Source organism: Alligator sinensis, unplaced genomic scaffold (genome assembly GCF_000455745.1).
Source record: "Alligator sinensis unplaced genomic scaffold, ASM45574v1 scaffold594_1, whole genome shotgun sequence".
Lineage (NCBI taxonomy): Eukaryota > Metazoa > Chordata > Crocodylia > Alligatoridae > Alligator > Alligator sinensis.
In genome coordinates this window covers 1,629,982-1,643,117 of record NW_005842286.1, presented here as the reverse complement: position 1 = coordinate 1,643,117, position 13,136 = coordinate 1,629,982, and the positions used below count along the sequence as shown (strand labels likewise).

The 13,136-nt window shown below is 49.4% G+C and overlaps 1 protein-coding gene across 3 annotated transcripts in view; it reads left to right on the top strand.

The window, feature by feature from the left end:
• The window catches only part of P2RY2 (purinergic receptor P2Y2), a 27,909-nt gene extending 14,852 nt beyond the window's left edge, over positions 1 to 13,057 (top strand). The window contains exons 2-3 of one of the 3 annotated variants that reach the window (XM_025209394.1): positions 4,225 to 4,451; positions 11,587 to 12,701. In XM_025209394.1, coding sequence (XP_025065179.1) covers positions 11,591 to 12,667 — 1,077 coding nt within the window. In that variant the 5' untranslated portion in view covers positions 4,225 to 4,451; positions 11,587 to 11,590 and the 3' untranslated portion in view covers positions 12,668 to 12,701. Of the gene's footprint in view, positions 1 to 1,444; positions 1,704 to 4,224; positions 4,452 to 11,586 lie in introns of those variants that run through there. The other 2 variants (XM_025209395.1, XM_006028066.3) reach the window with 2 other exon arrangements.
• Positions 13,058 to 13,136: the final 79 nt, after the last annotated feature.

Genomic DNA, 13,136 nt, shown 5'->3' with positions numbered 1-13,136 from the left:
AGGGGGTCAGGCGAGATGATCTGTTCAGGTCCCTCCTGACCCTAGCTACTATGAAACTATGAAACAGCCTTTAAAGGGATGCTGGTAAGCATCCATCTGTAGCTCTAAAGCTCCTTTGCACTATCAAAGCAATCTCCATGGACAGGATAACCAAAGAGCGAGGGAAAGGAAGCGCTGCTGGTTTAGAGACTGCATTTTTTGTTACTGTTCCCAGGGTCTCAGAACCATAAAACTTCTTTAAAAAATCAAATCCTTCGATTTAACAGCTCTGTTGTTTGCATGGGAACTTATGTAGTGAGACCTGATGAATGAATGTCACATTCTGGACCAAATACAATTTCCATTGAAAACAACAGGAACTGTGTTTGCACACCATAAAATGGCAAGCGTGCTACAAAGATGTCACATGTCATGTAGACATGCAAAAATCTAGAAATTTTGGTTCAGAAACGATGCCTTTTATTAGACCAACTAGGAAATCGCAACCAAAAAAAAGGTCTTTTTCTGCAAGCTTTCAGGCTCAAAGGGTCCCTTCACCAGGGTCAGGGAAAATTAAAGATGGTACAAAGTCCCCATAGGTAGGAAAATAAACTTCATTTGTGCACAGAGGAAGCTGGAGATGGAAATCTGTCCCATTCAAATAAATGAAGTTTATTTCCTACCTATGAGGAACTTTGTACCATCTTTAATTTTCCCTGAGCCTGATGAAGGGCCTTTGAGCCTGACAGCTTGCAGAAACAGACCATTTTTTTGTGATTTCTCAGTTGGTCTAATAAAAGGCCTCGTTTCTGAACCAAGAGTTCTAGGTTATTGCATTTCTTTTTGTCTCAGACCAACACGGCTACCAAATCCATCCCTGAAACATGTCATGCAGAACATCTTCATGGGTCACTTTTAAGGCACTTCAATTTGAAGACATGCCATATGAAGCTCGTCTGCACACGCATGTTTTGAAGGTCACGGGGCACCAGGACATCTAAAAACCATGTGTGTAGCTGGGCAATCAATCCCCACCCCCCTCCAACACTCGCAGCCTCATGCCCCCAGCAACCTGCGCTGGCAGTTGCCCAGTTGAGATCTGATCCCTGATCCCAAGAATCGTGCTTCCTGCTGTGCACATGTGGCAGATCCTCTCTCATCATTAAATGAATGTCTGCCAGCGCCCTGCGAGTGGAAGTTGGTAGGCTCTCTCTAGTCCGTTCTCTTGCTGGTTTATCTGCATCAGCACAAGGCTATTGGGTTTGCACTTCCAAGGTTGAGATTGCTGAAAGGCTGCTTCCACGGACGTTTCCAAATGATCCACATACTTTCTCTTCATATCAGGCCACGCAGCCTTTTATTTATCTTTTAAACACAACCTAAATGTGGAACCCAAGCTTCACAGCTCTGTCCCTTTAAAACAAGTTGCAGCGAGTATTGAGATCAACTGCACTGCGTTTTGCGACCCCAGGTTTCCAGAAAAGGCAGGTCCCCGTGTGAACCTAACTTTGAATCACAGCTCCTGTGCTCTGCTGCTCCCAACTGAGATGAGGACAGGGAAGTACTTTTATTTTGGTGTAATCTTTTTTTTTTTTTCTGTGAAAGAAACAGGAGAGATGTGATAGATGGACTCCTTCAAGAGCCAGATGCTTCCAGGCGCCGTGTGTGAATATAACACAGCAGCTGCTCAGAACTGCTTGCAAAACAGCGTCCAGGACATGACTGTGAGCAGGATGTTTTCTCTTGAAAACTCATGGTTATTCATGTCCTGCCCCCTGAATCATTTCCACTGTGCACACACATTGTACCTAGACCAAGGTCCATCTGTAGTAAGGAAGAATTTGTCCCTGGACCTTCCTTGAGAGCACCCAAGGTCATCAGTGGATAGTGGCTGCAGTCTTTTTGGGCGCTGCCCCTGCCAGCCAAGCCGATGCCCATGAGCTATGATGGGTAGACTGTAGGAAGGGAGCTTAGGGTTCAACAGCGGTTCTGAAGCCCAGGAGGCAGATCCTGATCTGAGGTCCCTGGTGCCAGTCCAATAAAACTTCTGTTTTCCCAGGTAATTATATCACTTCCATCTCCCTATCTGGACACTTTAGCAGACCTGATAAACTCTCCCTGTCTACTGAATTGGCTGAAGGAGGTATCACACACATATATAATCAATGCACGCTTGTGTTGCCAGCTGCCAGAGGAATCATTGCCTACAGCCAAGTCCAGAGACAAGGATCTTTGCTTTTGTCTTCAAGGTGGTTTGATCTTGGGTTCAGTCTGATTTCTGCAGCCCATTCATAAGATCTCAGTGCCAGGAAAGCCAAGCCCCTGGGCTTAGGCAGCCGCAGCACTGTGATGCTCGTAACTTTTGCTGGGGGTCCCCAGGGGAGATGATGAGCAGCACAGGGGACTTCTAGGAGCAGCTTCCTGGCCAGCCAAAAGCAGAAGGCAGTGGGGTGCCTCAGGCATGAAAGAGCAATGAGAGGTCCCGCTGGACCCCTGAGGCTCTGCCCAGCTTGCACAACTAGCGGGTAGGTGCCTCTCTGCAGCACCCAAGGGGGTTTCCTTAGTTCCCTTCTTGCCAGGGTTGAATTTTACCCAGCTGCCCTGCATCCCTGTGCTACTCCCAGTCAGACTCTGGAGACCAAAGCTGTTGTAAAAGCCTGCAAGTAGAGCATTGAGTGCCCCCAGTGTGTCCCTGGCACTGAACTTGATAGCAGCTCCTCCAGATGTCTGACAGGAGACGGGTCTCAGGAAGTATCTGCACAGGATCCCATCCTGACCCTTTGCAGGAACTGCTGCAAACCCGTGCGCTCACCTTGGGTTTGCTTTTGGAAGTCAGTGGGCATTTGGGATCAGCCCCAGACTGGATGCCATCACGCAAAGGAACCACACTGTTCCTCTCCAGCCAGCTCCTTTCCCCCGTGTCTCAGTAGCTGCTTGAAGCCCCGGGCACACACGCTCTCAGGCTTGCCCTCTCACTTCCAGACACTGCTTTGCCTCTAGGGAAGGGCACCTGCCTGGCATACTGGGATGTGTGGATCACAGTGCAGATACGGAGGGGTTGTGTGGGTGGCAGGCAGGGCGGGCAGCAGGCATTCGAGAGACCAGACACACAGCAGGTTGTGTCTCAGGAATGTAGGGCACTGGGACAAAAAAGGAGGGGATCAACTCTCTGGACCAAGCCACTGCTGCCTTCAGGTTGCAATAAGCAATGTCATGCAGGAGGTTAGGAGACAACACGCCGCTGGGAGTTAGCACTGGCTCCATAATTACATAGCAAAGCCAGACCCAGAGTATAGGCTGGGCTCCCTTTGCAACAGGTAGACATGAAAGTCTCCACTTGCCACCTAAATTGCTCTCACGTGGCATGAGGAAAATAGCCCAGGATTTGACTTAAGCAAAAAGCAAGCCCCAACTTCCCATCTTTGTGTTGGCCCTGCCCAATAGCAACATATCCACTGATACCGGGACAGGTCTCATTTCAGCCACTGAGCAAAGAGCAATCCTATTCTACTCCTAAATGCATGCTGGCCGACCAGAAGATAGTGATATATCTATCCACTGATACCTGGACAGGTCTGATTTCAGCCACTTGGGGACAACAGTGATCAAATACACTTGCAAATAGCAGTCCTGATCCTAAATCCTGGGTGTAGCGCTGTTCTTTTGCAGAACTGGGCTCTACCAAGGAGGAGTACCGTTCCTACAGAGGAGGAGTATCGTGCCCCCGCAGGTGGTGACACCAGGCTCAGAGCGGTTAAGTAGTTTGGCCGTATGATGGGTTCATCGGTTGATAGCCATGCTGTGTCCCATCACTAGGCCAGTCTTGTATCAGCCTGGCCTGTGCCTAGCTCTGCAGCTGGGCTGCCGTGGGCTGGGCTGCTTTACCTGTGGCGGGTTAGGGTGAGATGTCTTGTGTCGTGTCAGGGTTGATGGTAGTTTTACTCCGAAGTTAGATTATGGATTTAGGTGGGCTGGTTTGGATAGGGCCGATCCTGCCTCAGACAGGGAAATGGGCTAGATGTGACCTCTAGAGGTCCCTTCCAGCCCCACTTCTCCAGGATTCACTGATTTGTGCTCCCTGAGCTGCGAGAAGCTGCACATTCAGTCCTTCAGTTTTTTTCTGACTCCTGTTGTCATCGTAAGGTTTCGAAGTACTGAGATCCTTGCAGCAGAGTCTTCCTCCATTTGGGGCAGTCCTGGATGATAGTTTCCCACAAGTTGATGTCCATGTTACTTTTTTTCAAGTTGGCCTTGAGGACGTCCTTGAAGTGCTTCCTCTGCCCTCCCCTTGAGCGTGCACCTTGACTGAGCTGGGAGAATAAAACTTGCTTCAGGAGTCTGGAGTTGGATATCCGGATGACGTGCCTGGTCATCACCTCGATGCTTGTGACGTTGCCTTGCGAGAGGATGCTAATGTTCGTGCATCTGTCTTCCTACTGGATTTGAAGGATCTTCTGCCGACAGCATTGATGGTACTTCTTCAGTGACTTGAGGTGTCTCCTGTATGTTGCCCATGTCTCAGCTCTGGACAGTAAGGTGGGGATCACAATGGCTTGACAAACCACGAGCTTGCTTTCGGATCTGATGTTGTGATCTTTGAACACCCATTTCATCAAGCATCCGAAGGCTGCACTTGTACTTTTAAGGCGATGTTGGATTTTTTCATCAATCTCAGTGAGAGTTGGCTTCCAAGGAAATACTCAACGCTCTCCAAAGTTTCCTACAAGACACGCACCAAATTTGAATGGTAGCCTGCCGCTGGCAAGCAGAAGTGGTGCTGGCTGGTCCATGCAGCTCTAGGAGACGTCACGTGTCACCGTGTCTTCCGCCTCCCGAAAAACTTGGACACTTTTACTCGTGTCCCTCTACTTTACAGTCCTTTCTTTGGCTGGGTCATGTTCACCATCTTGCAGTTTGGGACTGGATTCCCTTGCTCCAATCCTCTGGCACATGTGTGCTACCTGGGATGTTAGGCCAAGCACCCAGGAGCTTGGATGATGAGGGGAAAAGACTCACCACTTCTGCCCCATACATGAGCAGTCAGCTCAGTCTGAGTCTGCTCAGACCCCTGGACACAGGTCTGTTGGATATTGTGGGTGAGCTGGGGGACTCCAGGCTGTGGCAGGGGACGGGGACTTTAAGCCCAGGTGTCCCAATCTTTGCCTTTGGGGAGGGCGCATACCCCATTCCAGAGGCATTGGTACAGTCCTTCTCATTCCTTCATCCTCATTCAGGGACTGTCCTTATGCCTGTCACTGAGCTGACTCAGTATGGTGCTATTCTGCCCCAAGGAGATGAGAGCGCTCAGGTTACTGTGTATGGTAGTGAGACATCTTTCCTTGGGCTCTCGTTCTGCTTGTTTCCTGACTCAAAGGGGACCGTCACACCTCCCAGAGAGGAAGTCCATGAGCCCTCTTCTCGTGCCCACAGAGAGCACTGGGCAACCCCTTGGCACTGTAAAGCAGTGTTGACATGAATGAGAATCAGGCCACTGGAATGAGGATGCTCCTGATGCTCTGTATCCATCTGTTCTCTCCGGTCTGGTGAGGGGCTTGGCACAGCAACCATCTCTGACCTGTTTTGTGGCAGCACCCAGTCCACCGAGGTCCTCTGCCATCACCAGTGCTCCTAGGTGCTCTGGCATAATGCGGATAAAAGAATGATATAATGCACCATAAGCCACCAAGTTCATAAAAAGGATCCAAGGCTGAGGGCAGAGCCACAGCTCTCTCAACACACCGGCTAATGTTCCCATCCTGGCCTTTTCTCAGCTTCCTTATTCTTTTCTCAAGCCAACAACTACATTTCTCAGTGCAGGGAAGATTTCCCATTGAGGTTCCTTCTTCCTGCTTTCTAACAGAAAGCTGCACAGGGGTTTGCACAGTGCTGTGCAAACATTAGCCAGCGGGGCCCTTACTGCACAGCAATCACTAATTGCTTCCAAGCAAGCAGGAGTCTGCCGATGGCTTCTCAGAAGTGGGCGTTGTGAGGAGGAGGCATAAATGCTATTTCGGTGTATCGCTGAAGACACCGTTCCTGCTCCAGGGTCTGATCAACATGGAAAATGGGGAAGGGAAGAGAAAAATTAGAAGAGTGTTCATATAAAAAATCCCTCCCTGCAACCCCAAGTCGACTGACTTCAATAGGATTCAGGTCAGGCCACCAGGGCTATGTGCATCCTTTGCATCATTCTTTAGAAGGGACAGTCCCCTCTTCTGGCAAACCTCAGTGCAGCATTGCTGCTGGCAGCCATCGTGGAAACCTTGGTGTAGACAGGGCTCTCCTGGCATTTCAGCACCAGGTCATTTGGATCCAGCATTGAAACATCAGAGGTGCAGACAGAAGTGACATTTTTTGCCTGATCTGGCCCCGAAAGTGCTCTGCAGCTGCGACCAAACACAAGTGCATGGCTGTAGAGTGCTTTCAAAGGGTTCGATCCTGCGACAATCTGAACCCTCATTGCATGAGGGTTCAGATGAAGATGCTCCAAAATGGGGCAGTTTCAGTAACTTGTGTCTGTGCGTGCTCCTGGTGCTGGAGACTCTCCCAACTTCCATGCTGCGCACAAGCCTCAGGACTGAGGTGCTCTTGATGTGCTGAGGCTGGGCAGCTTTTGGACATGGTCTGTCTGGCTCTGGGCTTCCAGGTACATGTTCCAGGGGCAAACCCCAAGCATGATATCCCTCTTGGTAGCAGGGATACTGTAGTCTTATTTTCTTAGCCCTGAAACTAATGAAGGTCTTATGAACTTCTCTAGGACCTGTTGCACATTCCCATAGTGCCACAGAAGTCATGTGGTTTTCTATTTTACTCTGTGACCATATGATCATGTAACCAAGTGATGCACTGGATCTGCAAAGGAATTTCTAACCACAGACTAAATAGTTTACTCATAGAGATCACATGAGATACAGGCAACACAGCCGGCATACCTTAGTGTCCTTGCCACGCCCAGGGCCCTTTGGATTGCATCAATTTCTATTCAAGTCCCAGATGGACTTTCCCTTTCGGGCATGTTGCCAGCAGATGCAGGGAAGTGATTATTCCGCTCTATTCAGCACTGGGGAGGCCACATCTTCAGTACTGTGATCAGTTTTGGGCTCCCCACTACAGAAAGGATGTGGACAAATTGGAGAGAGTCCAGCAGAGGGTGACAAAAATGGTTGGGGGACTGGGGGACAGGACTTGTGAGGAGAGGCCAAGGGAACTGGGTTTATTTAGTCTAGAGAAGAGCAGACTGAGGGGGATTGAATAGCAGCCTTCAACTCCCTGCAGGGGGTTGCAAAGAGGATGGAGCTGGACTGTTCTCAGTGGGGGCAGATGACAGGACAAGGAGCAATGGGCTCACGTTGCAGCAAAGGAAGTTGAGGTTAGATGTTAGGAAGAATTTTCTCACTAGCAGGGTAGTAAAACACTGGAAAAGGCTCCCCAGAAAGGTGGTGCAATCTCCATCCTTGGAGGTTTTCAAGACTGGGCTAGACAAAGCTTTGGCTGGGATGATGTAGTTGGGGCTACTGCTAGTACTACTACTGCTACTACTATGAAAGGGGCTGGTCCTGCTTTACGCATGGGGTTGTACTCCTGACGTCCCTTCCAACCCTCATTTTCTGTGATTCTTGTCCGCCTGCCCAATCCTACCTGCTTCTGCTTCTGATTGCTTCTCTCCAAAGCAGCGGTCAGTTCCCTAGAGCCAGCCTCCAAAGACATTGGATCCGGCCTGTGATCTGGTGCACATTTTACTAAAAGCACTTTGATCCCCTGTTACAGCCTAGCCACTGGATCTACTCCATGGGTGCACAGTGGGTCCCTTCTAATCTCACCTTCCTGCGTTTGATCTAGATTCACACAGGCATGCCCTAAATCATCACAGCATGAATGCAGGAAGAAAAACAACAAATGTCATAAGACTCATACAATGACTCAAGTTAACAGCATGCCCTGAGCTTTAGTCAGTGCTGGCAGCTACTTCTGTACTGCAGGACTCTCAAGCTTGCTACGGCTATTGGAGTTGCATCAGTCTTAACTGCATTGGGAAATTCCCTTTCTTCCCTTCCTCCTTCCAGCAAATCACTGCAGGCAAAGCCCGTGATTGAAGAACTGAACTTCATGAGCTCTACAGACCTTCCTGATGCTTGGTCCACAGTTGCCTCATTTTTAATTTTTTTTAATGCCGGTTTTAGTCTTGAAGTCATTCAACAAGCTCCTGGCTCTCGAGGTTCAGAAATTTAATGTTGGAAAAAAAGGAACGGACCTTTAAAACATTATTCATGTTTCCTGGAGACCATCTAGGCAGTTTACAACCAATCCTACCCTTCCATCTATATGAAATAGATGCCATTACACAGGGCTATTGCATACAACTGGGTTGGAAGCACCACAGCAGTTTGTCAGAAGGAAACTAAGCCACCTGCCTAAAAAGCAGAACCCCCATGGATGAGCAGAAGGGGACATACAACTTGGCTCCTTATGTTCAGTGCTAAGCAGTTTCCAAAGTCATATTTTAGCCTTTTTGCAAATGTTGCAGTCTTGCTCAACATGTGTGTGTGTGTGTGTGTGTGCTCACGCGCGCGTGTATATGTTTGGAAAGATCAGCTTTTGGCAGTTCATCGTTTGGTCTGTCATCAGCTCACTTGGTGGAAGAGCTGGTGAAAGTGAAAGGAGCTTTCAAGAGGTGGGCCAACAGATGTGTCCATCTGTGTATGTGTTACGAATCCTGATAGGCTGGAGACTAAATGGTTCAGGAGATGGAAACTTGGTTCTGTCATTCTGCCTGTAAGCCCCTCATCTGAATCCAACCCATAATGGGATGGCTAAAAGTTGTTACTGTCTGACGGCTGCTTGGTGGTCCACATGGAACCAATTGGTTCATTACCTAGAGGGCAGCAAGCCAAACCACAAGGAGAGCCTCACACAAGTGCTAGCTATTACCAGCATTTGCGGAGTAAGCAGAAAAAAGAATCAGCTCTTTGTCTCTGCTGGCTGTGGTACCTGTTGGCTCTGGATTTAGGATCCAGATACCTTGTTCAGGGGGGCGGGGGAGGCACTCTCAGACCAACCATGACCTTTCCATTCAATAATAGGCAAATTTATTGATAACAGAAAAGAAACAATACAAACAATCAAGCCATTTTATTTATCTACCAAATCCTAGGGCTGTCATCAGAGTCCAAATACATCTGGCCAGGATGCAGCCTTCACTCTGAGGCTGTCTCTTCGGTGTCAGATGTCAGCAGTCTGGAGGTGGGAAGCTGAGGCCCACACCCCCCCTCCAGTGGGGTGGATGAGACGGGCTAGTGGTGTGCCCTCTGTCCATGATGACCTCGGGGACCCTTCCCAGGGGACAGGGAGGAGGGACGAGGAGGGAACCCAGGCAGAGGACGTGGAGAAACAAGGAGGTGGAATGGGGAGGGACCCTTTGCTGCTCCAAAGTCCTTCTTCTGTATTCTCCTTCCCCCCGATGACTCCTCATCCATGGCTATCACTGGTTGGTCTCTCTGTGTGGTTGTCACAGTCCACATAGCTTATCACGTGCACACATACTAATTTGGTCTTTCTGGGCCTTCTAATTTGGTTGCCACCTTATCTCGCGTTATGGGCAGTACGGTACATACTCCCTCTGTTTTCCAGACTGTGTGTCATTGTTGGCCTTGTTGCGTTAGACAGCTTATCTGCTTCCAAGGCTAGGTGAAAATGTATGACTGTGTGACCCGGACTCTAGAAATCAGTTAATCCCTGCTGCCCATCCTGAACCATTCTAATGCACATCTCTATACTTATAGGTCAATTCCCCAAAAACCAACCTTTAAATGCCATGCTTACGCCACCAGTACTTTCAGATCAGAGCTCAGGCACCCAGTGAAGGACGTTCACCCTGCTATTGTCCATAGAGGACCAGAGAAGCCTGAGAGCCTGTAGGATTGTCCGATCTGGTACCTTCCCCTTATACATCAATTCACTTTAAATAAAAACATAAATTAAAATGCACGCTGGGTGAAACAATCCTCATGACTATTCAGCCATTCCTCCCTTATCACTCAGTTGCTAGTACACACTACCAAAAATAACAACCGGGAATAACAACAACAATAAGTGAGGGTCAGGCAGGTGGCCAACAATGGGCGGCTCCATTCCTGAGATCCTAAATATAGAGCCGAGATAACCAGGATGATTTGGGTGTTTTCTTCTACTTCCTTCCCTGAGAAGCAGGTTCCCTTCCAAAAACTTACCCCAGCCTGTGTGGATGGGCTTTGATGCCAGAGGGCCCATTGAGGCGAAAACAAAAAGGTCCAAGCTGTGTTACAGCCTGGCTCTTTAGCAGTGGTTGCAGTCTGATCTGTACTGGGGCTCTGACAATCCAGGAATGCAGTTATAACAGGGCCTTTGCCCCTTTGCAGAGGCAAGTCCTAATTTGGTCAAAGCCAAAGCATGCTTGAAGGGACCCTTTTTTATCACAGCTTGGGTCCCCAGCCTGGCAGTTACATAGTAATGCAAAGCCCTTTGCTAAAGCAGGTGGACCCAGGTGTCTCCATCCTTCCAGCCTTAGCTAGGGCTCGTCCATATGCGCTTGCCTTCCCACAGCTCAGACCAGCCTAGGCAGCCTCTCCCAAGAGCTAATCATTAAAAAACCCTCTCCTGCTCCACCCAGACAGAGTGATTAAAGAGAAGGATTAGAGAATACACGTCCTTCTGGTTGGATTTTGTGCCCGCAGTTCTCTCAGTTTGCAGATACTGGAGCAATATGTGAATATGACTTTAGGGGGACAGACATCAGAAGCACCACAGAGCTGTTTTTGTGCACTGCCGTGGACTATGCAGACTGGATCTTTATTTAAACGCACCGTGTTCAATGCTGCTGCTCACAATCATATAAGGCAGCGTGCTCAGACCTGCTGCACAATCCCCAAGCACGTGGAGCTTCCCAGAAGCTCGCTGGCTTCCCCCTCCAAACTGACCCTGTTACAATGCCTGTTCCCACCTGCAGGTCTCTGCAGATTATTACAGAAGTCACTTGGGCCTATAGCCTTGATGGATCTTTTCTTGAAGGAATCGGTTCCCTAATCTCTACCCTTTTTAGTGGTGGCTTATAAAGATGCACTTTTCTCACGGCTTGGAGGAGTGTCTTTCCTTCGCTGGTTGGTCTGAAAACGGACCAGTTTTTCTGGTATGGCTGTGTAACCAGGTTTCTGCACGTCCTTCGCGAGATGGGTGGGGCCTGTGATTAGGGTGTTCACCTAGGATATGCACCTCCGAAGCTCTGGGGTTGATTTTTGGCTGTGCCGCCGACTTTGTGTATGGCCTTAGGTGAGTTTATTCATTTCTCTGGGCTTCACATTTCCGTATATGAAATGAAGCTAATCAAACCTTTGCCTGCTAAACTGTCAGCTCTTTGTAACAGGGATGGTCTCTTACTATGAGACCTGGCACAGTGAGGCCATCATCTGCCCTGGGGCCTCTGTGTACTATTATGATATAAATAACAATTACAATGTGACACCAGACACTGGGCATCATCTTCCTGCAGCATTACGTTTGCTGATCCAAGCGTATCAGTTGTCTTGCTTTGGGGCCTGCCCACTCTTTGCTCACCGCTCGCCTTTTGTTTTCCAGGGTGATGGAGAACTTCACCGTGCTGCACGCCTGGACCAAGAGCACCAACACCTCCTCCGCGGGCTGCGCCACGGACGAAAACCCCTACAAATGCAAATTTGACGAGGAGTTCAAGTACATCCTGCTGCCCGTCTCCTATGGCATCGTGTGTGTGGTGGGGCTGTGTCTCAACCTGCTGGCGCTCTACATCTTCCTCTTCAGGATCAAGACCTGGAACGCCTCCACCACCTACATGTTCAACCTGGCGGTGTCGGACACGCTGTACGTGGTCTCCTTGCCCCTGCTGGTGTATTACTATGCCAAGGGGGACAACTGGCCCTTCAGTGTGGGCTTGTGTAAAATAGTCCGTTTCCTGTTCTACACCAACCTCTACTGCAGCATCCTCTTCCTCCTTTGCATCAGTGCTCACCGCTTCATGGGCATCTGCTTCCCACTGAAGTCGCTGAAGTGGGGCCACGTCCGCTACGCCCGGAGGGTGTCGGGCATTGTCTGGCTGGTGATCATCATCTGCCAGTCACCGGTGCTGTTCTTTGTCACCACCTCCATGAAGTGCAACACGATTACCTGCCATGACACGTCAAGCAAGGAGCTCTTCGGCCAGTTCGTCATCTACAGCTCGGTGATGCTGGTGCTTCTTTTCTGCATCCCCTTTCTGATCATCATTGTGTCTTACTGCCTGATGGCACGGAAGCTGCTGCAGCCCACCCAGGGGACCTCCCGGATGTCCAAGTCTAAGAAGAAGTCTGTCAAGATGATCATCATTGTCTTGGTGGTCTTCATCGTCTGCTTCCTGCCTTTCCACATCACTCGCACCTTGTATTATTCCTTCCGGAGCTGGGACCTTGGCTGCAGCACCCTCAATGCCATTAACTTAGCCTACAAAGTGACCAGGCCACTAGCTAGTACCAACAGCTGCTTGGATCCCATTTTATACTTCTTGGCTGGACAAAGGTTCATGAAGTTCACAGGCAAGAAAACGCCAGCGAAAATGCAGAGGGCAGTGGCCCTGGAGAATGCTGCCAGCAGTAACATGGGCATCAGTGACAACACGAACATGATAGTCAAGGATGTAAAATCGTAGCCTTTTACATGCCTGTGCACTGCCCCGTCTCATGGAAGAGCACCCCGCTTCGTGGCGGCAGGGCTTCCCTGATGTGTGATGGGAGTCCTTGCATGCTGCCTTTCTGCCTTCCATTGCCTCCCCAGATGTCAGGAGTTGCTGGTGTCTTGTCTTCAACCCTGCTTCCACAGGCATGGTACTGAATGGGTACATCACCTCTGTAATGACTTTTTGCAACTATGGTGCTGCTGAGGTGGTCTATAATAATCCCATATGCAAACCTTCCTCCAGATCTATAGCTCAAACACTTCTCTTCCATCAGATTCACCCATCCTTTCACTACCAAATGAGGGCAAAAACCAGCTGTACCTGGCTGCTGTTGCAAAGTGAAGGAGCAGTCAAGACATTGTTTTGGCACATGAGGGCAAAAACCAGCTGTACCTGGCTGCTCTTGCAAAGTGAAGGAGCGGTCAAGACATTGTTTTGGCAG